This window comes from Periplaneta americana, chromosome 5 (assembly GCF_040183065.1).
Source record: "Periplaneta americana isolate PAMFEO1 chromosome 5, P.americana_PAMFEO1_priV1, whole genome shotgun sequence".
NCBI classification, from domain to species: domain Eukaryota; kingdom Metazoa; phylum Arthropoda; class Insecta; order Blattodea; family Blattidae; genus Periplaneta; species Periplaneta americana.
The window spans coordinates 6920937-6948262 of record NC_091121.1 but is presented as its reverse complement, the minus strand read 5'-3'; the positions used below and the strand labels follow the sequence as shown (position 1 = coordinate 6948262).

The 27326-nt window shown below is 35.2% G+C and overlaps 1 protein-coding gene across 3 annotated transcripts in view; it reads left to right on the top strand.

The window, feature by feature from the left end:
- Positions 1-27326, top strand: part of Dhit (Double hit) — a 938600-nt gene that overhangs the window by 568769 nt on the left and 342505 nt on the right. For 2 of the 3 annotated variants that reach the window (XM_069825306.1, XM_069825308.1), the window contains exons 1-2: positions 19736-19923; positions 24993-25273. In XM_069825306.1, coding sequence (XP_069681407.1) covers positions 24993-25273 — 281 coding nt within the window. In that variant the 5' untranslated portion in view covers positions 19736-19923. Of the gene's footprint in view, positions 1-19735; positions 19924-24992; positions 25274-27326 lie in introns of those variants that run through there. The other variant, XM_069825307.1, reaches the window with a different exon arrangement.

The window sequence follows — 27326 nt, the reverse complement described above, 5'->3', positions numbered from 1 at the left end:
GATCCATTACCTCCGCAGGACGTTCCAGAAAGTCGCAACTTTTACAGCTCGTGCTTAGGCATATCAGCGTGTGCAACACGTGGAGCGCGACCACTTGGAAGGGAGTGCGATGTAAGTTAAAGGTTACATCATGAGAATATCATCACCATCATTATTATTATTATTATTATTATTATTATTATTATTATTATTATTATTATTATTATTGTTATAGATTTCTGGTGGCTTCGTTACACGCCTACATGATTGTGCTTCGCGGTGGTGCTCGTTGTCACTGGCTGCCCAAGTGATTAATTTAATTAATACGTGGAACTGGGAAATTCTGTAGCATCCTCCGTATTCTCCAGATACGAGTTCCTGCAACTACGATATTTTCCATAAGAGAGAAAATCACTGACAGTAGTATTTTTTAGAAATAGAGCGAAGGTGTGGAGTGTCAGGAGGAGAGAATTGGCGGGAGAAGGTGAGGAGTGGCGGAGAAGGTGAGGAATGGCGGGAGATGAAGAGGAGTGGCGGGAGAAGAAGAGGAGTGGCGGGGGAAGGGGAAGAGTTACGGGAGAAGGAGAGGAGTGGCGGAAGGAGAAGATTGGCGGGAGGAGAGGAGTGGCGGAAGAAGGAGAAGATTGGCGAGAGAATGAGAGGAGTGACGGAAGAAGGAGAATATTGGCGGGAGAAGGAGAGGAGTGACGGAAGAAGGAAAAGATTGGCGGGAGAAGGAGAGGAGTGACGGAAGAAGGAGAAGATTGGCGGGAGAAGGGGAGGAGTGACGGAAGAAGGAGAAGATTGGCCGGAGAAGGAGAGGAGTGACAGGAGAAGGAGAGGAGTGACAGAAGAAGGAAAAGAGTGGCGGGAGAAGGAGAGGAGTGACGGAAGAAGGAAAAGATTGGCGGGAGAAGGAGAAGATTGGCGGGAGAAGGAGAGGAGTGACGGAAGAAGGAAAAGATTGGCGGGAGAAGGAGAGGAGTGACGGAAGAAGGAAAAGATTGGCGGGAGAAGGAGAGGAGTGACAGGAGAAGGAGAGGAGTGACGGAAGAAGGAAAAGATTGGCGGGAGAAGGAGAGGAGTGGCGGGAGGAGAGGAGTGGCGGAAGAAGGAAAAGATTGGCGGGAGAAGGAGAGGAGTGACGCAAGAAGGAGAAGATTGGCGGGAGAAGGAGAGGAGTGACGGAAGAAGGAAAAGATTGGCGGGAGAAGGAGAGGAGTGACGGAAGAAGGAGAGGAGTGACGGAAGGGAGTTGCGGTAGACACTTTTGAAAAATATGAAATTTACACAATACAAAAACACACCCCGAGCACATCCTGAATACTCAACTGAATTTCAAAACACACCCTTTTCGACACAACTATGAAAACAACCCACTACAGCAGGTAACCAAAAGATAGCGCGGTGCCTTCAGACAATGAAGAATATCACTTGGAAACTAGTCCGCCAGGTAATTTCCTCATTAACAGAGCAAAGAAGTTACAAGGTTAACCAGTAATCTGTAATGTTTTGGCTTAAGATGCGAGGAAATAAACTTAGGCTTTAGTAGAAATCTCATTAACTGCGTAGTACAACGCTTTCCATTTATTTGCTGATGGCCTCGTAACGATGTGCATTATAATGCTGCAGAGTTTAAATGCTACGAAGAACAGCGAGATTAGAAGCAGATAACGGGAACATAAGGAAATGGAATACTTAGAACAAGGTGTGGGCGTTATCGAAACTGTAAGGAAATGCAGTGCAGAGATTAAGGAAATAATATGCTGAACTCTGATACACGTGCCACTGATATTGCTCGGTTAAGGAGGGAGTATAGTTAAATATGGTGAAAAATCTGTAAAATTCTTTTTTTTTTTTTTCTTTTTTTTTTTTAAGTAACCTATTCTTCGAAATACAGAGACATCATTTTATTTTTACTAACATTTCTAATATTAACCTGGCTATACCTTTGCCACCCTCGTCCACTACTGGCGTTCGACGATACTGGCGTAAAATACAAACAAATCACTTTACTAGGTATAGGAGGGAAGAAAAGTAGTTCATCCATTTACGTAAACTAGGAAATATCGTGATTTTTGAGTTTGATAATTGTCATTAGGTTTTTGTGTAATCAAAATACAGTACTGTATTAACAATGAGTGTTTTTACTCATGAACTGAGCTGTCCACGTGGACGTATTCATTATGCAGTGTATATTATACTGTCTACAGCACTTTAGCGTACGATATAGAGAATGAAGTTAAATTAAAAATAATCATAATATGGATATTTAAACACATTTTTGAAAATGGTGGCCGTTCATTTCGATACAGGCTTCAGTTCTTTCGTGCATATTATCGCACTATAGACTATTGTACCTAGTTCCAATTACCAGTTTCGTCCTTCGTACTAGTAACTCATGTGGAAATAATTCTGTACTTAATCTATAAAAGATTACCTGACGTACTGTAAATTCAATCTTCACTTCTGCCCGATCCGAAAACATAAAATTACTTAGATATACTATCTACTTTCCATCCAAGTAGTTACTTCGCAGGGTCGTAGAAAGGAAGGAGGTTCTTTTATTTAAGTTATTTTAAACAGTTTTCTAATATTACGTAGACGTCCAATTCCTAACAGAAATTAATGTATTCAGAAAAGAGCTAAGACAGCCCAGCCACTAGCCTTTACAGAGAAGCGAGCAGAAGCTGGTGGGGAAAATCGGGATGAGACGTAGGCAAACGGACGACAGTACCTGTACGAAAATATGATTCAATATTTAAAACTCTTTCGTCACTGAAAAACGCAAATATATTTATGGAACGTACTATACTCACTAGCTCAGTACTCCTTAGTATCACTGTAAGGCACTTTGACTGCATACGCGGCCTTGGTTCTGTGTGGAGGACGATTGGAAGTTTACTAGTAGAGAGGGTGGGAGTGAAGTACATTCAAAAACTTAGGTACAATAAAAATTGAAGTAAAAATAAAATGATGTCCCTGTATAAAAAGACATTACACCCTTGTCAGCTGCTGTAAGGGATTTTTAAATGTCAATTTTTCATAACTTTAATTCTTTTAATTTTTCTCCTATAAAATGAACTTTCATATGTAAGAAATGCATTCAGTTACTTCGAATTTAATACGTTTATGACATTTCCAGATGCTGTGACGTCATTTTTAAAGCCCTGCTGCACAGGGTTATAAATTACTGTACACTAAACTTTGATTGCAATATCTCGTGACTGTAGTCTTTTTGTTTTATCCCATATAGAAAGTTACAGAAGAAGATGGTAATATGGGTCAGTCTTTTTCCACAGCCTCTAATTTGAAAACAACGAAGTTAAAAATGGGATTTGAGGTGATCCTTTATAGGAATATTATTTCTCCTTATGTATGCGAAGTCTTAACATTATTATATCAAGGAATCAGGTGTTATGTTTTAGAAAGTTCTCATGCCGCTTAACTGAACTTCCTGAAAATAAGATAATGAAGTTCTGTAATTTGACAGACGTTGTTTTTTTTTTAGATAAGTTACTAATAAATTATTTTATGCTCGACCATGCCGAAATGTATTATTATACACCTGGTAGCAGTCCTTTAATGCACGTCATTAAAGTACATCTATTCATTAAAGTTCAGGTTTTCGATTATTCTCGGATATGCAATCGAAAGACAACTATCGAAAGGTCACGGAGGCAGGAAATCCAATACTGTCGCAGAAGGTTATGTTCTGTTACTATAATAATTAGCGTTAATTGTAAATAATATTCAAATAAATTCAATTTCTCATCTCGTTTTTCAATGTCGAATTCAATTTCAAGGTTATATCAAGACATGTTTATCTTACTCCCTAGATTATATCAAGGTCGTCGACATTCGTTTCCCGAAAAAAAATCAATACTTTCGCGTCTGCGCACATCTCAAAATTCATGAGGTAGGCTATTGCACTCACTCGCATAACAATAACATGAATATTTATGAGTAATTTCAAGTTAGAAATATTGTCGAGCATAAAAAGTCGTATGAAACTTGCCTGTAATGGTAATTAAGAAGCTCGTATGAAAATTATGAAACTCTCTTGCGCTAGTTTCATAAATATACTCGCTTTCTTAATTACTACCATTATAGGCTCGTTGCATAATGTACTAATATTGGATTACTGTTCAATATAAACTTATCACTTTTACACAGTGAATTAAATCATTGCGTATAAATATATTTTATTGAGCGCTTTCGCCTAACGGCATCATCAGGTCTCATGTACATAACAGGAACACATCGTAAAACATCTAGTTAACAACATGTAATATCATGAATGAATGAATGTAATACAGGGTGATCCGTTTGGGTATAGATAAAATGAAAACACCGTAAAACATTTACTACTGAACTTTATTTGTTGAAACTTTGTGCATACAACACTGAAAGATGGGAGATTCCTCAGAGCTCAACATGACCCCCATTGCGCACCTTGCACAACTCATAACGGTGATGCAGTTCAGCCCATGTCCGTTGTAACAAAAGAGGGGTGATTTTTTTTTTAAATCTTGAGTAATTTTTACTCTCAGATGATCAGTGTTCCTGGGTTTCTGTGAATAGACAATGTCTTTAACAAAACCCACACGAAGAAGTCGGGAAAGGTTAGATCTGGAGAGTTTGGGGGCCAAGCCAAGATGTAGCTTCTTCTAGTACTTGGTTTCGCCTGCGACCTCGTGCATGTTTTTTGTTTTTAATAGAGGATCTGTTTTTACAAATGTTCGATACCGGTACCACAATATTAAGGAATTGTATTTAGGTACATTACGCATACCATACTCACGTCGAAAAAAAAAATATAACTTTTTACCTTACATTTAAACAGTAATAGAGTAACGAAGTTGCAGAGTCAATCATCCAAATTGCACTCTTATCTATTCTTCATTTCTTCTTTTTGTAAAATGGCCTTTTTCAGTTTGTTAGATAACTCATACACATTACAAGATGTTATTTTTATTAATAGTTTTTATACGCAAGTTTTAAAATTTTCGTAGTCTCAAGTTCTAACCAATTAAATATACAATCAATGTAGTTTATTTTTAAAACGTTCTTTTTAACATTTTAATATATTCAAACAAAAGTTATAATACAAATTTTTGTTGTTCGAATTTAATACATTTTTTTTATTTTTTATTAAACGTTTTTAATTGAACAAATGATATTGTAAATTACTGTAACTTCATTACAAATTATTGTTTTTTAAGCTTTTTAAAAATTTCTCAAATATTAACATATGATAAGTAACTGTTTCAGTTAGTAATTGTAAATCTTTCCGTTGCAGTCTTGACATCACTGATGATGGGGATGCAATCCCCGAAACACGTATGATAAATAAAGAAGCTCAACATAGTACTCATACAACTATTATACTTTTTTTCAATTTTATTGTAGTATTTTATCAACAGTAATCTCACTAAAGGTTTCGATTTATCTAGAGAAAATCAAAACTCGAGTAGAATTTAATTGACTATATTACGCGATTAGAAGAAAGTATATAAAGATTAGAAGTAACGAAGTACTCCAATACAATAAAATATTAATTCACTTACGAAAATACAACTGTCTTCAAATGTATTATTGTACTATCTCAACATTACGCTAGATGGCAGTAGTGTTTTATGATTATGTTTTCTTGTTATCAGTTATGCCAACTATGGAATCTTCATTGAACTCTGTGGATGGTTACTAGTCAAGAAGGCTTTGCTGATTGAATTTCATTTTTATTAAAACATTTGCATTCCACTTCAATCATCCGGATCCCAATAATCAACGTCACTTGACAGATGATTTTCAATAAATCTTAGTATTAAACAATCTCTGATACGTGACTATCCATAATATCATATAGCAGAAGCTATAACATAACCTAAATAATATAAAGAAGTGTTAGAAAAGTTTTAATTAGGGATGATGAAATAAACTGGAAACGTTTTAATTAAATAAAAAATAAACATGAATAATTTTAAAACAAACAATTATTGAAAGTACAATTTTCAAATTTGAATGTTTTAGTGGTTCGTGTTTCAGTTGATGTTATATTGGACGTAAAAGAAGTGAACTCGTTGATGTACATAGTATATCCCTCAACTTATTCATGACTTCCGAATGGTGCTCTTCATATTATATTATGACAAGTGATCTTTATCAATTCTTGTTCTTGAATGCCAACGCGAGTCATATTTGAAACTGCTGTGCATCGACTGCAGTGGTTTGTAATTTTTCTGTTTTTTTTTTTTTTTTTTTTTGACGTCCAGACCAGTGCAGTTTGAAATGTTGGCAAACAAAGAAACAAATGCTAGGGCAGTGATAAAATAAACAAATGCTAGGGACGCGATAAAATTAGACAAATCCTAGGGACACGATAAAATTGTGCGATAAGCAGCCATGATTGGTTGAAAGACGTCCTTTCGTACCGTTTTATTGGTCAAAAGTAGTATGACGTAGTAAAAGTGTAATTGTCATTATAAAATTAAGTTTTTAACGTATTTAGCGTGTATCGTTAGTTCCAAAAAATAACACCTCCAGTAATAATGGATAATATAAAATATGAAAAAATCGGAGGGACTGAAGAGGAAACATAAAAACAATGCAGGAAGAAGAGAAAGAAAAATAAGAAGGAAAGTCAATGAAACTGTGTGTTGATTTATGTTGATTTCAAGTTGTTTCACATCCCTAGAAGGCGCAGAACTGATGCAAGTCGGCACGTGATTTATGGGGCAGGCTGTGTGCCTCGGGAATATCGGAGTATCGACACGGCGACACGTCAGCTCCTGTTATCGTGTTTCGGCTCGATTAGTCCTGTAGCTGGACCACGCAACGCTCCACCTATTTCCTGATTGTTGATGAGCTGCTCGACCCTCTCAAAAATCGCTCTGCAATTTAAATCAGGTCGGCAGGGTAATTGCGTCACCCAGCGCAGCGGTTCAAGGCCTGCAGCGCTGCTTTGCAATCTCGGGCCCTTTATCTTCTTCATACTTCCACCTTAGGAAATGTGAACCCTATCACACTATTCCAAGGTATGCTGGGGGAAGGAAATGTGTCTGATAAGATATAAAAGACCTAATACTTACTTACTACTATTATGACAAGTGTTGTATTGCATGTTTCCACGTATTCACATTTTTTTTTTCTGTTCTAATGATATTTAACTTATTTTATGCTCGGCCATGCCGAAATGTAGTAATTATACACCTGGTAGCAGTCCTTTAACGCATGTCATTAAAGTACACCTACTCATTAAAGTACAGGTGTTCAGCCAATGACAAGTCAGCTTTGTACCGTTATAAAACCGCAAGTATCGATTATTCTCGGATATGCAATCTAAAGAGAATTAGCGAAAAGTCACGGAGGCTGGAAATCCAATACTGTCGCAGAAGGTTATGTTCTGTTACTATAATAATTAGCGTTAATTGTAAATAATATTCAAATAAATTCAATTTATCATCCCGTTTTTCAATGTCAAATTCAATAATCAAGGTTATATCAAGTTTAACGGGATTACACCAAGGTCAATGACATTATTGTTCCTCGAAAAAATCAATACTTTCGCGTCTGCGCACATCTCACAAATCACGACCTAGAACAAGGTCACTTCCGATCTTGTCAGATACAAATAAAATGTATACATCTGAATAATTTCAAGTTAGAAATATGGTCGAGCATGAAAAGTCGTATGAAACTCGCTTGCGCCCGTTTCATAAATATCCATACTTGCGTCTTACTATCATTATAGGCTCTTTGCATAATGTACTATTATCTTTTTGTTTTCATATTTTCCGATAATGGTATATCTATAATGTGATAACTTGAACTATATATAATAATAATTTTCCTTACTGTGAGAACTTAAAAATATTGTATTCATTGTATGCTTTGTACTGCACTATTTTATTACTACTACTACTACTACTACTACTACTCTTATTTTTTATCATTATTATTATTATTATTATTATTATTATCATTATTATTATTATCAATAATTGTCTTATTTTTTTATACTTTCTATGTCTCATTTAAATTGGAGATTTTTCCTTCGAAGAGGTGGAAAAATTCAAATACCTTGGAGCAACAGTAACAAATATAAATGGCACTCGGGAGGAAATTAAACGCAGAATAAATATGGGAAATGCCTGTTATTATTCGGTTGAGAAGCTTTTGTCATCTAGTCTGCTGTCAAAAAATCTGAAAGTTAGAATTTGTAAAACAGTTATATTACCGGTTGTTCTGTATGGTTGTGAAACTTGGACTCTCACTTTGAGAGAGAAATAGAGATTAAGGGTGTTTGAGAATAAGGTTCTTAAGAAAATATTTGGGGCTAAGAGGGATGAAGTTACAGGAGAATGGAGAAATTTACACAACACAGAACTGCACGCATTGTATTCTTCATCTGACATAATTAGGAAAATTAAATCCAGACGTTTGATATGGGCAGGGCATGTAGCACGTATGGGCGAATACAGAAATGCATATAGAGTGTTAGCTGGGAGGCCGGCGGGAAAAAGACCTTCGGGGAAGCCGTGACGTAGATGGGAAGATAATATTAAAATGGATTTGAGGGAGGTAGGACATGATGGTAGATAGTGGATTAATCTTGCTCAGGATAGGGACCAATGGCGGGCTTATGTGAGGACGGCAATGAACCTCCGGGTTCCTTAAAAGCCAGTAAGTAAGTATGTCTCATTTATTTTGACCTGCTGTTCACATTTTATTATAGTTTTTTTCTTCCTGTACGTTATATATTATGTCTGATTTCTACTTACTTGTTGTTTACATTTTATTATTATTATTATTATTATTATTATTATTATTATTATTATTATCTTATTCAATTTTGTGTGTAAAATTGTAGTGTACTTTGTAAATTTGTTGTGTTTTTTGTAGCGCAGTTTTACTCCTGGTTGAGTGTTAGAGAAGGCCGTATGGCCTTAACTCTGTCGGGTTAAATAAATCGTTATTATTATTATTATTATTATTATTATTATTATTATTATTATTATTATTATCACTCTTTTTTTTTTAATTCTTAGAAAAATAAAATCGCTAGTCTCATTTTGACTACACTTGAGTGCGGGAAAGGGTGCAAGCATTTGGGTTACTCTGGAACTGAAATGAATCGTGAATTTAAAAAAACCCTCACGTCCATTTCAAACAATTTTTCCTTAGGCACACAAAACTGACTATCTACAAAAGCGTTTGGTATTTGGAGTGACAATTATTTTTATTAAAGCATTTAATAACTTCTAGTGTCTGACATACATTAATTTACAATGATCTGTTCAAGGGCAGGTTTTTCACTGCAAACCCAGCATTCCTCAGTCTTTCCTATTTTCTGCCTTCCTCTTACTCTCCGCACATGATCCATATATCTTATTGTCGTCTATCATCTGATATCTTCTTCTGCCCCGAACTCTTCTCCCGTTCACCATTCCTTATAATGCATCCTTCAGTAGGCAGTTTCTTCTCAGCCAGTGACCGAACCAATTCCTTTTTCTCTTCCTGATCAGTTTCAGCATCATTCTTTCTTCATCCACTCTTTCCAACACAGCTTCGTTTCTTATTCTCTCTGTCCATTTCACACACTCCATCCTTCTCCATATCCAAATTTCAAGTGCTTCTAGTCGCTCCCTTTCAATTCGTCGTAATGTTCATGTTTCGGTCCCATACAATGCCACAGTCCACACAAAGCACTTCACTAGTCTTTTCCTTAGTTCTGTCTCCAGAGGTCCGCAGAAGATGCTCCTTTTCCTATTAAAAGCTTCGTTAGCCATTGCTATCCTCCTTTTGATTTTTTGGCAGCAGCTCATTTTTTTTATTTATTTTTTTATTGGGTTATTTTACGACGCTGTATCAACATCTAGATTATTTAGCGTCTGAATTATATGAAGGTGATAATGCCGGTGAAATGAGTCCGGGGTCCAGCACCGAAAGTTACCCAGCATTTGCTCGTATTGGGTTGAGGAGAAAACCCCGGAAAAAACCTCAACCAGGTAACTTGCCCCGACCGGGATTCGAACCCGGGCCACCTGGTTTCACAGACAGACGCGCTGACCGTTACTCCACAGCAGCTCATGTTACTGCTTATAGTACACCCAAGTATTTGAAGCTGTCCACTTGCTCTACTACCTCATTTAGAATTCGCAAGTTCACCTTCTTTACTTTTCTTGCTATGATCATGGTCTTGGTCTTATTTGCAGTTATTTTCATCCCATTCTGCTCACAGTTGTCATTTAGCTCCGGAAGCATATCCCTTAGTATCGTCTCCTCTTCTGCTAACAACGCCATATCTTCAGCAAATCTTATGCACTTTAATTCTTATTCCTCCTACTATCACTCCTCTCATGTTCTGAAAACAGTTCTTCATTAATGAGAACCGTTTTTGCAAAACTTGCTAACTGAAAAAACTAAATTTTACAGGAGAGACAAAACACTAGCTATAGTAAACAAGTTTTGCTGTATCTCTCACTTATAGCAGAAAGCAAGTATTGAAAAAACGATCACACTTTGACACACAACAATGAAGAGAAATAACCCAATTTTACTAAGACGCTTTGAACATCATATAGAGCCCTGCCTTATGTTAACGAATCCATCAAAATCTCAATTTTGCAGTTACCTAGTTTTACAAAAACGGTCCTTCCTCCAAGTACATGTTGAACAGGGTAGGTGATGAAGGACATCCTTGTCGTACTCCTCTCCCTATTTCACTTCCTACTGACATTCTTCTCCTATCCTGACTTTGACTCGTTTCATATATAGGTTACTGAACAGCAAAGCACATTTTTTTCTGGAAAACTCGTAACAGTGACAGAAAAAAAATTTGTCTGAATTTTTTCATCAGTAATTTATGCTCTACCACCAGTACTTTTTTTTGGCGGTTTTTATCGGAACGAATTGCCTCAACTACGCAGATAAAAGACGTTGAATTGTTTACGTTGCAACGCTTTCATACTTTTATACTTTATGTATAGAAATATTACGTGGAATTCGAGCTGGAACAGAGGGCCAGTAAAGTCGAAATACGTGTGATGTGTGTTGCCGTTTCTGTAACTCATGAAATACACCCTAGAACCCAAAACAGACGCTGTGTTTTATGTTGTTAGTGTATAGCATTCGCTCTCGCCCACATGAGCGTTTTATATGAATTAGCAAAACTTGGAACTCTCTCACCACGTGTTGGCTATCACGTACCCACCATGTCACATACACTAATATGCGAGGCAGCTGTGGCCAGCGAAATGGATTTACGAGCCCTTCCAGTTACGGAACTCATAAAAACTAGCATGTAATTAAAAATAATAATAATAATAATAATAATAATAATAATAATAATAAATTAATTAGTTTTAAATTTTAATACGAAATTCTATAAGCTGAAATTCGTTTATTATCCTTTGAGATGAAGATAAATGCAAACAAGAAGAAAAATAAAAAAGGTAAACGTGCGACTGGATTAATCTTGCTCAGGATAGGGACCAATGGCGGGCTTATGTGAGGGCGGCAATGAACCTCCGGATTCCTTAAAAGCCAGTAAGTAAGTAAGTAAGTAAACGTGCGAACTCGGAACGAAACAATGGAGCATATTAACCTCAAATACTTGAGCTGCTGCCAGGAGCATATTAACCTCAAATACTTGAGCTGCTGCCAGGAAGTCAAAAGGAGGATAGCAATGGCAAAGGAAGCTTTTAATAGAAAAAGAAGCATCTTCTGCGGACCTCTGGAAAAAGAACTAAGGAAGAGACTAGTGAAGTGCTTTGTGTGGAGTGTGGCATTGTATGGGTGTAGAAACATGAACATTACGACCAAGTGAAGAGCAGCGACTAGAAATATTTGAAATGTGGATAGGAGAAAAATGTCAGAAGAAAGTGAAATAGGGAAAGAAGTATGACAAGGATGCCCTTTATCACGTACCCTGTTCAACATCTACTTGGAGGATTTAGCGAAGAACTATTTTCAGAACATGGGAGGAGTGATAGTAGGAGGAAGAAGAATAACGTACGTAATATTTCCTGATGATATGGCGTTGTTAACAGAAGAGGAGATGATATTAAGGAATATGCTACTGGAGCTAAATGACAGCTGTGAGGAGTATGAGATGATAAATGCAAATAAGACGAAGACCATGGTCTTAATAAGAAAAGTAAAGAAGATGTCAATTATAAATGAAGCAGTAGAGCAAGTGGACAGTTTCAAATACTTGGAGATGTACTATAAGCAGTAACATGAGCTGCTGCCAGGAAGTCAAAAGGAGGATAGCAATGGCCAAGGAAGCTTTTAATAGAAAAAGGAGCATCTTCTGCGGACCTTTGGAAAAAAGAACTAAGATACTACTGAAGTGCTTTGTGTGGACTGTGGCATTGTATAGGACAGAAACATGGACCTTACGACTAAGTGAAGAGGAGCGACTAGAAGTATTTGAAATGTGGATAGAAAAAATAATGAAGCGTGTGAAATGGACAGACAGAATAACAAACGAAGCTGTGTTGGAAAGAATGGGTGAAGAAAGAATTGTGCTGAGACTGATCAGAAAGAGAAAAAGGAATTGGCTGCGTCAGTGAATTAAATAAACTGCCTACTGAAGGATGCACTGGAAGGAATGTTAAATGGAAAAAACGTTGTGGGCAGAAGAAGATACCAGATGATAGACGACATTAAGATATATATTGATTATGTGCGAAGATTAAGAGGAAGGCAGGAAATAGGAAAGATTGGAGAAATCTGTGTTTGCAGTGAAAGACTTGTCCTTGGTATAACACTATAAATGAATAAATGTAATATATTTTTTAGTGGTAGTTTTAAGTGCCCGGTATGCATACATACATACATACATACAGTCGGCCTGATTGGCGCAGTTGGTATTGCGCTGGCTTTCTATGCCCAAAGTTGCGGGTTCGATCCCGGGCAAGGTCGATGGTATTTAAGTGTGCTAAAATGCGACAGGCTCATGTCAGTAGATTTGCTGGCATGTAAAAGAACTCCTGCGGGACAAAATTTCGGCACAACGGCGACGCTGATATAACCTCGGCAGTTGCGAGCGTCGTTAAATATAACATTATATATATATATATATATATATATATATATATATATATATATATATATATATATATACAGTCGGTCTGATTGGCACAGTTGGTATAACACTGCCCTTCTATGTTCAAGGTTGCGGGTTCGATCCCGGGCCAGGTCGATGGTATTTAAGTGTACTTAAATGCGACAGGCTCATGTCAGTAGATTTACTTTTATGTAAAAGAACTCCTGCGGGTCAAAATTTCGGCATACCGGCGACGCTGATATAAACTCGGAAGTTGCGAGCGTCGTTAAATAAAACATTTTTTTTACATACATACATACATACATACATACGTACATACATACATACATACATGCATACATACAGTCGACTTGGTTGGCGCAGTTGGTATAGCGCTGGCCTTCTATGCGCAAGGTTGCGGGTTCGATCCTGGGCCAGTTCGATGGCATTTAAGTGTGCTTAAATGCGACAGGCTCATGTCAGTAGATTTACTGGCATGTAAAAGAACTCCTGCGGGACAAAATTTCTGCACACCGGCGACGCTGATATAACCTCTGCAGTTGCGAGCGTCGTTAAATAAAACATTTTTTTTTTCACATACATACATGCAGTTGGCCTGGTTGGCGCAGTTGGTATAGCACTGGCCTTCTATGCCCAAGGTTGCGGGTTCGATCCTGGGCCAGGTCAATGGCATTTAGTAAGTGTGCTTAAATGCGACAGGCTCATGTCAGTAGATTTACTGGTATGTAAAAGAACTCCTGCGGGACAAAATTTCGGCACACCGGCGTCGCTGATAGAAACTCGGAAGTTGCGAGCGTCGTTAAATAAAACATTTTTATATACATACATACATGCGTACATGCATACATACATACATACATACATACATACATACATACATACATACATACATACATACATACATACATACATACATACATACATACATACATACATACATACCCTACGTCCAGTCTTAGGAAAAAGTTTTGTCGCATAGATATTTTCCCATGATCAGAGGACGAACGACCTGGTTATAAGAGAACGACTAGTTAAAGTAATAAAATTAGTTTTGTTTCGTTGTATATCTGATCATGCGCAAATGCTTCCTTTCCTGGACTGATAAAATATCTGTGCGTCAAAACTCTTTCCTAAGACTATACATAGACACAACAGAATATCGGGTTGATATTGCAACTCTGTTTGTGGAAAGATTTACTGTAACACAAATATGTTTGTAAACGAGAGAAAATTGTATCTAAACTAGTGGCTTGTGCAGTAAATGCTGCAAACTAAGTCATAAGAACTTCAAATATAAATTGTTCAGAATTATTTTCAATGAAGAATGCCAGACATTTTGAAAGTTATTTGCTTCCGTAATAATGAAACACTCCCTCTGAATGTTTTTTTTATGCCAAATACTTTTTCTTGAACCTATCCACCTTCAGTTTTTGAGTTTCAACGCGGAAATGCAAGTATGAAAAAGACCCAACTCCACTTGATTAATAACTATAAAAATATTGAATGTTTAATAACAATATTATTATCTTACGTAAGTTTTGTAGTTATATATACACCATACAGCCGCCACTCAGTAAATTATAGAAATGAAGATCTAATTTAAGATATTTTCTACTTCTACTTACATAACCCCAAAACGTTTCACTTTCATATCATCAATATAGCATTAATATGTACAATTAATGAAAAATAATCGCATCATGGCATTAACTATAATAATACGTATTTCATTTCTAATGGTAAATGTCATCAAACCACCTCACGTTTTGTAGATTTTAATATCCAATACACAGCTGTACTCAGAAAATTACACACCGCAGAATCAGACCTGTAAATTATTTTTAGTAGCCTAAGTCTTGAAGTTTTTATAACCAATTGAATTTGAGCTTTAAATATGTCAGCAATCCTGCAGGTCATGGCCTTCGTGTAATAGCCTACTGTTTATTGCAGTGTGTGTTTTGTTTTATACTGAAATACAATTAGTTCTCAAAACTGACGAAAGATAGATTTTGGAAAATAGGAAAATGATGTAGAAAAATCGACATTTCACTGAAAACTACTATTTTTCTGAAAATCTTTGGGTTTCAAGCTTCAAAATGAGGGATCATTTATTAAAATCCGTTCAGCCGTTTTCCCGTAATTTCCATTACCAGTTCAAATCATATATATATAGATGTATCGATTTTTTTTTCGTTATCTATACAGGTTATGAATCTTTTCCTAAAACAGTTATCACATGTAATGTTATACTCTAAAAATGTTATGTTATTTAGAATGTTTCGTCCTAAAAGTGTATTTCAATTCAAGAAACTAACAACAGAGTTTCCATATGATGTCTTGCTACCTCCACTTCGTTTCCAGACTTGTCAGCATTCTCCGTTGTGTAAGGAAGTTGGCTCCGAAATCCGAACCTCTCATCATCTTCAATAATTTGCTCTTGAAGCTTGTAAAGAGTTTAGCCATATTTCTGGCACTCTTCCAGCAATCTGTTGAATGCAGATTCTCAATATATCCCCCCTGATGGAGAAGAACGGCTTATGCAGGGAGCAACCCAAGTATCCAACCCGAGGGTTGCTTGCATTTTACGATCTCGCTTAAAGCGCTTCGTTAGTGGTTTCAACAGATGTCCGAGAGGCAGAGTTCAGACGACAGATTTAGGGTACATAACCCCTCTGCAGGACCCGGCACTTTTACAACTGAATGAGTGTATTACGTTCACCGTAATTCACGGGCAGAAGGATGGTAATGCTGAATTGATGGTCAGTTAAATGTGCCTTAATGAAGCTCCCAAAAGGGTGGAATTATTATTGTTATTATTTTCTCATGGGCTTTATTGTGAAGCATAAAATATCCCTTTGAGGTTCAAGATAATATTATGTGTACTAAAGAGCTGTGGATAACTCGATTGAGCTTAATTAATTATTCTTTCTCATTTTAGAAACTTTGGTGCTACAGAAAAAAGTTTCTGTTACACTAGTACAGAAGAAAGAACTATTTCAAAGTCTCTATGAAAAGAAAATAAAATATTTCAACATTTTTGACATCTTATGAACGGTTTTCGTCAAGCCTTCCTTCTCATCGTCTTTCTGTGTACAGCGATTTCTCTTGGACTACTACAGTGATATTGCTTGTACAGGGACATCATTTTATTTTTACTTCAATTTTTATTGTACCTGATTTTTTTAATGTACTTCACTCCCACCCCTTCTACTAATGAAGTTCCAACTGTCCTCCACACAGAACCAAGACCGCATATAGTAATCAGTACAGAGTTAGTGAGCATGGTACGTTCCAGAAATATGTTCGCCTTTTCCAGTAACGAAAGAACTTTCAATATTGAATCATATTTTCGCACAGGTACTGTCGCCCGTTTGCCTACGTCGCATCCCGATTTCCCCCACCTGCTTCTGTTCACCCCTTTGTAAAGTCTAGTGTCTGGGCTGTTTTAGCTCTTTTCTGAAAACATTAATTTCTGTTAGGAATTGGACGTCTACGTAATGTTATACAACTGTTTAAAATAACTTAAATTAAAGGGCCTCGTTAAGTAATTAACTGTCACGTAATTTCTCCCCTTTCTACGATCCTGCAACATAACCACTTGGACGGACAGTAGATAGTATGTCTGAGTAATTTTATCTGTGCGGGTCGAGCAGAAGTGAAGATTGAATTTACAGTACGTAAGGTACTCTTTTATAGAGTAGGTACAGAATTATTTCAACATGAGTTACTAGTACGAAGAACGAAACTGGTAATTGGAATTAGATGCAATAGTCTATAGTGCGATAATATGCACAAAAGAACTGAAGCCTGTATCGAAATGAACGGCCATCATTTTCAAAAATGTCTTTAAATATCCATATTATAATTATTTTCAATTTAACTGCATTCTCTATATTGTACGCTAATGTGCTGTAGACAGTATAATATCCACTGCATAATGAATATGTCCGCATGGATAACTCAGTTCGTGAGCAAACACACTTATTATTAACACTGTACTGTATTTTTATTAAACAAAAACCTAATGAAAATTTTGAAATTCAAAATTGCGATATTTCCCAGTTTACGTACAATGGATGAAGTATTTTTCTTCCCTCCTATACCTAGTAAAGTGATACGCCAGCATCATCGAACTCCAGTCGAAGAAGGGGGTAGCAAACGGTGTTTCCGGTTTTCAAACGTTAATCCAAAGGTATAGCCAGGTTAATATTAAAAATGTTAGTAAAAATAAAATGATGTCTCTGTCTCTCTTATTCCGGCAGCCAATCACGTTGAAGGTCGGCAACATTTAAACGTGTGCGTCTTGTCATTCTGCTGATGACGTTATGCACTTCCTAAGGCTCGATAAATACATAATATAATCGCCCGCCATTTTGGTTCTTTCGTTGGCGTTCGCAGAAAGCGCAAGAGGACGTTTTTTCCGCTCAATTATTTGTTCAGTTATAGTGCGTTTGTTTTATCATACGAGCTACGACATGATAATCTTTAACGGTGCGGCAAATAGATTCCTCGTCTGGTAGCTAGGCAACGAAAGAACAAAAATGACGAACGATACTACTCACCTAGACGTTACAATAGAGTCTTCCTAAGACGTAAGCAAAGAAGAGGAGTCACGCCGGAAATAACAGCGACGCGACTATATTTCTCAGCCGAAGCTGTTTTCTGAACACCTGAGGATGGGTTAAGGATTTGCGATTTGTTTTCATAGTGCAAAGAAAGCGAAATAAATCACTATATAAATAGCTTAAATGTTATTCTCATCTTCATGTATAATAGTAATACATCAATATAATTTAATTTAATTTAATTTAATAATTTATTTAATCTGACAGGATTAAGGCCATAAGGCCTTCTCTTCCATGCTACCAGATAGCACATATAAATACAAAAAAGAAATACAAACACTGATGAAAATAATACAAATTAAGTTAAAGCCCTATAGAGGGTCAACAGAGTCAAAAATACATTATAGAGCTCTCATCGAGCTAATACAACGAAAAGAAAGAAAACAGAGATAGCAATGATGATATTGATAACTGGCAATAATAATAATAATAATAATAATAATAATAATAATAATAGCAATAATAATAATAATAATAATAAATACATTACATATTAATTTTCAATTTTACAACAGCATAGTTACAATATTTACTATATGTCATGGGTTAAGGTGAAGTTGCGCAACCTGACAGGTGTTCAACAAGCAATTCCACGAACTAGAATGTGATTTTTAAATTTAAATTTGAATTTTGATATTGTCCGACAGTCTGTGACGTGGTCAGGGAGAGAATTCCAGAGGCGTGGAATAGATATGCTGAAAGATGATGAGTAGAAGGATGTTCTGTGCAGAGGAATAGAGAGAAGGTACATGTTCCGGGTTCGAGGTAGTGAAAGGTAAACAAAACGAGATGCTAGGTAAGAGGGTGTGGATGATTTTAAATAGTAATAAGAGAGAGGTGAAGAATCTTCTTTCTTTATATAGAGTGCTCCAACAAGAACGTCTGATTTAATGTGAATAAATGCAACAAAAAACAGATAATAGAACAAATGATAGTGTCCACAACCTAACGACAACAAATCATCGTTGGGGCGTTGTGCAATTGTTTTGTTGTTGGGTTGGTGACTGTTATCGGTTTTTGTTGAAGTTAATTAACATTATTAAATCTGGCGTCCTTTTTGGTACACCCTTTAGTATGATAACAGGGGATCAAATGTGGCTATTGACACCTAATTACTCCAGAGTATTTTATGTTGCAGATGAATAAAACTAACTGCCGCTCTCGCTAGCTGTGTTCGTTGCATTTGTCTTTCGAGTCTCGTCTCGTCATTCTCGTGCGCTTCGAGTCTCGCTCATCATTCTCGAAATAGCATTTGGTCGGCGTGGAAAGATTTCGTAACTTCAGATGATAGACGACATTAAGATATGTGAATCATACGCGGAGACAAAGAGGAAAGCAGAATATAGAAAAGATAGGAGAATGCTGGGTTTGTAGTGAAAGACCTTTCTTTGTGCAGAACACTATCAATGAATGAATGTTTAAAATTTAATGTTTGTTTGTTTACTTATTTACTCACTCACTTATTATTTAATTAATTTATTTATTATTTCATTCACTTATTTATTCATTCATGTTCTTTTTTCATCCACTCTTTCCAACATAGCTTCACATCTTACTCTGTCTGTCCATTTCACACTCTCCATTCTTCTCCATATCCACTTTTCAAATGCTTCTATTCGCTTCTCTTCACTTCGTCGTAATGTCCATGTTTCTGCTCCGTACAATGCCACACTCCACACAAAACACTTCACTAGTCTCTTCCTTAATTCTTTTTTCAGAGATCCGCAGAAGATTGTCTATTAGTAAATAAATTAATTAATGACACTAAATAAATTATTAAATAAATAAATAAATGAAGTCCACACGATCGGGCACTACTAATGTTGTGTGTCATAGAACAAATAGGGATGTGTCTAATGCACAGGAGTAATGAGACTTTTGGCTCACACTGTACTATACGTAAGAGAGTCGGAAACTGGACGTTCCTGGGGTACGTATCTTGGTGGGGGTGGTGAGGACAAGCTGCTGGCTGGCTGGGGAGGGAGACATAGCTTTAACCCGTAGCTTCCCTCATCTAGTGTTCTTCGACGTCGTCACTCGTAGCGGACGTAAACATTTTGCCCCAGTAGCCAGGGGTTTCGTAATGAATTCTTATTCAATGCAGCGATATATGGAGGGAAAAGAGGCTGTTTTGAAGAAGACAGAGGAAAGTAGCTACAAAATGAGATGTGGAGGTGTTATGGCTAGTGATATTTGGGCTAAATTCTATTTAATCGTGACAGAAGATGAGAATGAACTGCTGAGGTACTGTATGTACATAATTATCTTACAATACATGTGCCATACTGTTGTTGTTTACTTTCATTCAAAGTATAAGTTGATAGACGAACCGAAAATTGGTGAATATTGAGCTTGAGTATGGTCTGAATTTGAGGATGAGAATGTGTAAAAATATTTTGTAATTGTTTGCTTAAGCCCAACCGTGGTTTACCCGTATTTGGCACATATTAGTTATACCATCTGATCTTGTGAATTTTATTTATTTATTTACTTATTTATTTAATTAATTATTTATTTATTTAAATGTATGTTTATTTATTTATTTATTTAAATGTGTGTTTGTTTATTTAATTATTTACTTTTTTTTAATTATTAATTTATTTCCTTGATTATTGGTTATTTATCTATCTATTTATTTTATTATCTATTTGTTTAATAATTTATTTATTTATTTTATGATTACCGTATTTATTTGTTAGTTTATAGGTCTATATTAATTACATTATCTATTTATTTATTCAGTTATTTATATATTAATTTATTTAATTGTTTGCTTATTTGCATATTTATTTAATGATTATTTATTTACTAACATATTTGACTATATTTGATTACTTATTTATTTGTTTATTTATTTAACGATTATTTGTTTATTTAGCCCTAGCTAATTAGCTATTTATGTTTATTTAATTACTTATTTGCTTAGTTGTGTATTTATTTATTTATTTGATTATTTACTTATTTCTTTAATTATTTATTTGTTACTTTGCTTATTCATTTAATGATTGCTTATTTTTTCTTCATTCAGTTAATTATTTATTCGATTATTTCCGTATTTTTTGTTTAATGACAATTTATTTATTTGGTTATTTGCGTATTTATTTAATGATTATTTGTTTATTTAGTTCATTATATATTTGTTTATTTGTGTATTTATTTATTTAATGATTATTTATTTGTTTATTTAGTTCATTATATATTTCTTTATTTGCGTATTTATTTAATGATTATTTGTTTATTTACTTTATTATATATTTGTTTATTTGCGTATTTATTTATTCAATGATTATTTATTTGTTTATTTAGTTCAGTATATATTTGTTTATTTGCGTATTTATTTATTTAATGATTATTTATTTGTTTATTTAGTTCATTATATATTTCTTTATTTGCGTATTTATTTAATGATTATTTGTTTATTTACTTCATTATATATTTGTTTATTTGCGTATTTATTTATTTAATGATTATTTATTTGTTTATTTAGTTCAGTATATATTTGTTTATTTGCGTATTTATTTATTTAATGATTATTTATTTGTTTATTTAGTTCAGTATATATTTGTTTATTTGCGTATTTATTTATTTAATGATTATTTGTTTATTTACTTCATTATATATTTGTTTATTTGCGTATTTATTTATTTAATGATTATTTATTTGTTTATTTAGTTCAGTATTTATTTATTTAATGATTATTTGTTTATTTACTTCATTATATATTTGTTTATTTGCGTATTTATTTATTTAATGATTATTTATTTGTTTATTTAGTTCAGTATATATTTGTTTATTTGCGTATTTATTTATTTAATGATTATTTATTTATTTTGTTATTTATTTGCATATTTTTATTTAATGGTTATTTATTTTTTTATTTATATTTCTATTTGTTTATTAGTTTATTTGTTTGTTCATTTCTTTGATTGTTTATTTGATTATTTATTTATTTATCTTTATTTGATTATCTATTTATTAATTTGATTCTTTCGTTATGTTATTATTTTCTCATATATTTATTTGTTTGTTTTCTTGGTTATTTGTTCGTGCGTTTTTATTTATTTGTTGTTTATTTATTCTGGCGGAGTTAAGGACAATAGGCGTCGTTTCCTCCCTTGTTTACCTCCGTCTGCGTGTATTTGAGTAAACATTGCGAGTAAAAGATTACATGTTTGCTAGAAAATTCTCTGGGTTTTGCCTTTCCTTCGATATCTGCCATTGAGCTCTATACATATACTGGAGTTCTGGCCAAACCGCTCGACTAGTTTTGTCTGGGGTCAAACACACACGAAGGCAAAGAAACCGTCTGTTAACAGCTGTATTTCAGCCTAGCTTGAGGGTTAGCGCAATGGATGTTGAAACGTCAAATCCAAATTACTATTATTAAATTAGAAATATTGAAAGAAGATTTTTCCTTACATATTGAAGATATTGAAAGAGAAAAGCAGACCTACATAAAAGTGTGATAATTCTACAGAAGAACTACACCAAAGGAGGCATTGTTTTTTTTTCTTTAACACGAATAGTATAGAGTACTAAGCACGTGTTTTTATTTTCGGCGCCCAATACTTTCCACAGAATAACCTAGAACTGTTCACCTGTTATACGTAGTAACTAATGGATGCATCACCGTCATATTGTTCACATCAGACGTCACGTGCGAACTGGTACCATTTATAATATGTTATATGACATAATGATTTATTGTTCACAGCACTCTTGATGATGCTGATCTTCAAATTTCTGTACACGGGCCAGCATTCTCTTTCCTTACATTACTTTTAATATTTTTACGTGTTACGTGACCAATTCGTTCCTCTCTCCTCTTACACTTACACCTAATCTTTATCATTCTCTCTTCCTTACCATTTACCCCTCTTCATCAACTCCCTTATTGTCTTTGTTTATCATATATTTGTTTCATTCGTCCTTCTATCCTCTTACACTTATTCTTTATCATTCTCTCTTCCTTACCATTTACCCCTCTTCATCAACTCCCTTATTGTCTTTGTTTATCATATATTTGTTTCATTCGTCCTTCTATCCTCTTACACTTATTCTTTATCATTCTTTCTTCCTTACCATTTACCCCTCTTCATCAACTCCCTTATTGTCTTTGTTTATCATATATTTGTTTCATTCGTCCTTCTTTCCTCTTACACTTATTCTTTATCATTCTCTCTTCCTTACCATTTACCCCTCTTCATCAACTCCCTTATTGTCTTTGTTTATCATATATTTGTTTCATTCGTCCTTCTATCCTCTTACACTTATTCTTTATCATTCTCTCTTCCTTACCATTTACCCCTCTTCATCAACTCCCTTATTGTCTTTGTTTATCATATATTTGTTTCATTCGTCCTTCTATCCTCTTACACTTATTCTTTATCATTCTCTCTTCCTTACCATTTACCCCTCTTCACCAACTCCCTTATTGTCTTTGTTTATCATATATTTGTTTCATTCGTCCTTCTATCCTCTTACACTTATTCTTTATCATTCTTTCTTCCTTACCATTTACCCCTCTTCATCAACTCCCTTATTGTCTTTGTTTATCATATATTTGTTTCATTCGTCCTTCTTTCCTCTTACACTTATTCTTTATCATTCTCTCTTCCTTACCATTTACCCCTCTTCATCAACTCCCTTATTGTCTTTGTTTATCATATATTTGTTTCATTCGTCCTTCTTTCCTCTTACACTTATTCTTTATCATTCTCTCTTCCTTACCATTTACCCCTCTTCACCAACTCCCTTATTGTCTTTGTTTATCATATATTTGTTTCATTTGTCCTTCTTTCCTCTTACACTTATTCTTTATCATTCTCTCTTCCTTACCATTTACCCCTCTTCATCAACTCCCTTATTGTCTTTGTTTATCATATATTTGTTTCATTCGTCCTTCTATCCTCTTACACTTATTCTTTATCATTCTCTCTTCCTTACCATTTACCCCTCTTCATCAACTCCCTTATTGTCTTTGTTTATCATATATTTGTTTCATTTGTCCTTCTTTCCTCTTACACTTATTCTTTATCATTCTCTCTTCCTTACCATTTACCCCTCTTCACCAACTCCCTTATTTTCTTTGTTTTATCATATATTTATTATTTTGCTCCCCCTACTCGTCGAAATTTTACACGATTGTTAATTACATCATTTTAATAGGCCTACATAATTACTATGATTAAAAACAAACTTATCACGCATAATTAAAAGCCATAGCGCTTATTTATCAACAGTAATCTCACTAGAGGTTTTGATTTATCTAGAGAAAATCAAAACTCGAGTGGGATTTAATTGACTATTACACGATTAGAAGAAAGTATATAAAGATTAGAAGTAACGAAGTACTCCAATACAATAAAATATTAATTGCCTTACGAAAATACAACTGTCTTCAAATGTATTATTGTACCATCTCAACATTACGCTAGATAGCAGTAGTGTTTTATGATTATGTTTTCTTGTTACCGGTATCAGTTGTGCCAACTATGGAATCATCATTGAACTCTGTGGACTGTTACTAGTCAAGAAGGCTTTGTTGATTCAATTTCATTTTTATTAAAACATTTGCATTCCACTTCAATCATCCGGATCCCAGTAATCAACGTCATTTGACAGATGATTTTCAATAAATCTTAGTATTAAACAATCTCTGATACGTGACTATCTATAATATCATATAGCAGAAGCTATAACAAACATAACCTAAATAATAGAAAAGTTTTAATTAGGGATGATGAAATAAACAAGAAACGTTTTAATTAACGATAATGAAATAAAAAATAAGCATGAATAATTGTAAAAGAAACAATTATTGAAAGTACGATTTTCAAATTTGAATGTTTTAGTGGTTGGTGGTTCAGTTGATGTTATATTGGACGTGTGCGTAAAAGAAGTGAACTCGGCAATGTACATGGTGTATCCCTCAACTTATTCAAGATTTCCGAATGGTGCTCTTCATGTATGATCAGTGATCTTTATTAATTCTTGTTCTTGAATGCCAATGCGAGTCATATTTGAAAGTTCTGTGCATCGACTGGAGTGGTTTGTAATTTTCTGTTTTTTGACGTCCAGACCAGTGCAGTTTGAAATGTTGGCAAACAAAGAAACAAATGCTACGGACGCGATAAAATTGTGCGATAAGCAGCCGTGATTGGTTGAAAGACGTCCTTTCGTACCGTTTTATTGGTCGAAAGTAGTGTGACGTAGTAAAAGTGTAATAGTCAAATAAACTATATTGCGTGTTTCCACTTGTTAAATTTTAAATTTCTCATACTATACAGTGTGTTGTAAATTTGTGGTTACAGATGTCCAACGCGAGTGAGTCAGCGGGCGGGGAGAAGCCCAACTCCGGCTCGGGGTGCCGCCTGCGAGGGGGCAGCACCTCGTCCGGCAACAACTCCGCCACGCCGCCCCACCAGAACAACAGACAACAGCAGCAGCAACAGCAACAACAGCAACAACTGGCGCCCGCAGGGGGGCAGCAGCAGCAACAACAACAGCAACCCCAGCAGCAACAACAAGCGCCTCTGCAACGTCCCAGCAAGCCGTGCTGCTTCTGCTGGTGCTGCTGTTGCAGCTGCTCTTGGTGAGTGCAGTACTCCTGCTTTCTGTGTTGTTTAGTTCTCAGAAGTTTCGTGTCTGCATGAAATACGGGCCCTATTATGATCCTGAAAATATTATTTATCATATATGAGACATAAAAATGTACTTTTGACTTCTGATCTCTTCATTAAATACTAGAAGGTCCTCAATACCTTCATTCTTCTCCATAGTGGCCTGCATGTACGGCAGGCACCAGCATTTTTGGCGTGTGTCCTAGGTATCTATTACCCAGTTTGTGAGCATGTTGGTAGTGCAGCTGAGAATGGTACCACTTCCTATACACGTCACATCAGTCATTTGTCAAACACACTTGTCAGACTGACTGCGGCAAATGTAAAACACTCGCACTTAACGTTCCCATTACGTATTTCACACGCCAAAAACGGTGATGCGGACTGTAATTACAAAACTCAAATCGTATGACGACGTCTTCCGGTTTTAGCTTTTGCAGTAACTGTATGTTGCAATCGGATTCGTAAAATTTTCCATACAATCAAGTTCCCGACTATCGCGTATGTTGATTTCTGAGGGTTACGAATGAAACTCGTCCTCACTCGCTCCACTGTTTCATTAGAAACGTTTCGCGTCCACTGCTTTTATCTTTATCAGTTGCCTTCAATTGACGATGTCATCGCAGAATGCTTTGGTGACCTGGCGGTGAGGTTCCAGGATATTGTCTCTGGAACGCATGCTGTACGGTAACAAAGGAAAATGACTTCTCATATTTCAAAACTGCGAACGCTTTCTGTTGCATAGACACCATTTTGAAAACTACACTTGTGCTGCCGTCTATCTACACGCGCCGGAGTTACAACAATGGAAAAGTAAACTTTCAGAGTTTTTCTTTCGATTCATAATTAGCACAAACATATTGCTCCATAGTTTTCGTAAATATTTGCCTTAAAACCTGATGGATCATTTTAATTGCCCTGTATTTGTCTGTGATCAGTGAAACATGAAAGGTACGCAAAATGGTTCACTCGCCAGCCATCTATGATTCATCACTTCTATTTCCTCTTATAACCGGGAAATGAAAGGAATTCGCATACAATGTACTTTACCGTTACCAACTTTTACTACTCAACGACTAGATTATTTCATGAGCAATATGATTTTTGTGTTTCCGTCTCCTTAAAAAGCTCCATAATAATAGCAAATACCTTACTAGGGCCTATAACAATACCGGACAGCTGTATACTAGTATCATTGGTGTGAGTGCGAAAAATCGCGGACCTGACATCTAGCGCAGATGGATGGAATTACGTCCACATATACAAATATTAACATAGCGAGATTTGGAGTATTGTTTAAAACGTGAGTTACTATTGTGGAATTATATGTGAAACACTTCAGAAATGTTGAATAATATTTAATGTAAAATTATTATCTTATATCAAAGCTGCATATTATGAGAAATATTGCATACTTCATTTTACTTTCCGCAATTAATTGTTACATTATTTTTTCTGTGGTTTACCGAGACAAAATCAATCTGATATTAGGAATGAATTTACAGTAATGTTTTATATACGCATTGCTGACAACTGCAAAGATAAAATTGATAGTAATCTGATGCTAGTAATAATTAGTAAATGCATGTGGACAACAATAAAACTTCATTTGACTAAAACATTAAAATCCAATACATTTTAACCTCTATTCATTTATTAGGTCTAAATAAAACAAACTAATTTGTATTTTTCTATCAACACAAAAAAGACGAAGGAATTAGGCCTACTAAAGAATGTTGTTGACTTACGTTTTATGAACTGTCGGAAATCGAAAGTACGATTTGGAGCAATTTGTAATGCTGCAATTGTCACAATTATAAACAGCACGTATACACCCTGACATTTTAACACAGCACTAATTAATAAAACTATTAACTAGCCCAGCAACAATATACATTGCAGTTGATTACAGCTTGTTTCGCGAGTATCTCCATCCCCGCAGGTAGGTAGCAGCACCATCGTCGTTCGAACGTAAAACTGCTAGCTGTCTTGTATTATTATATTAAGGTATTTGATAATAGTTTC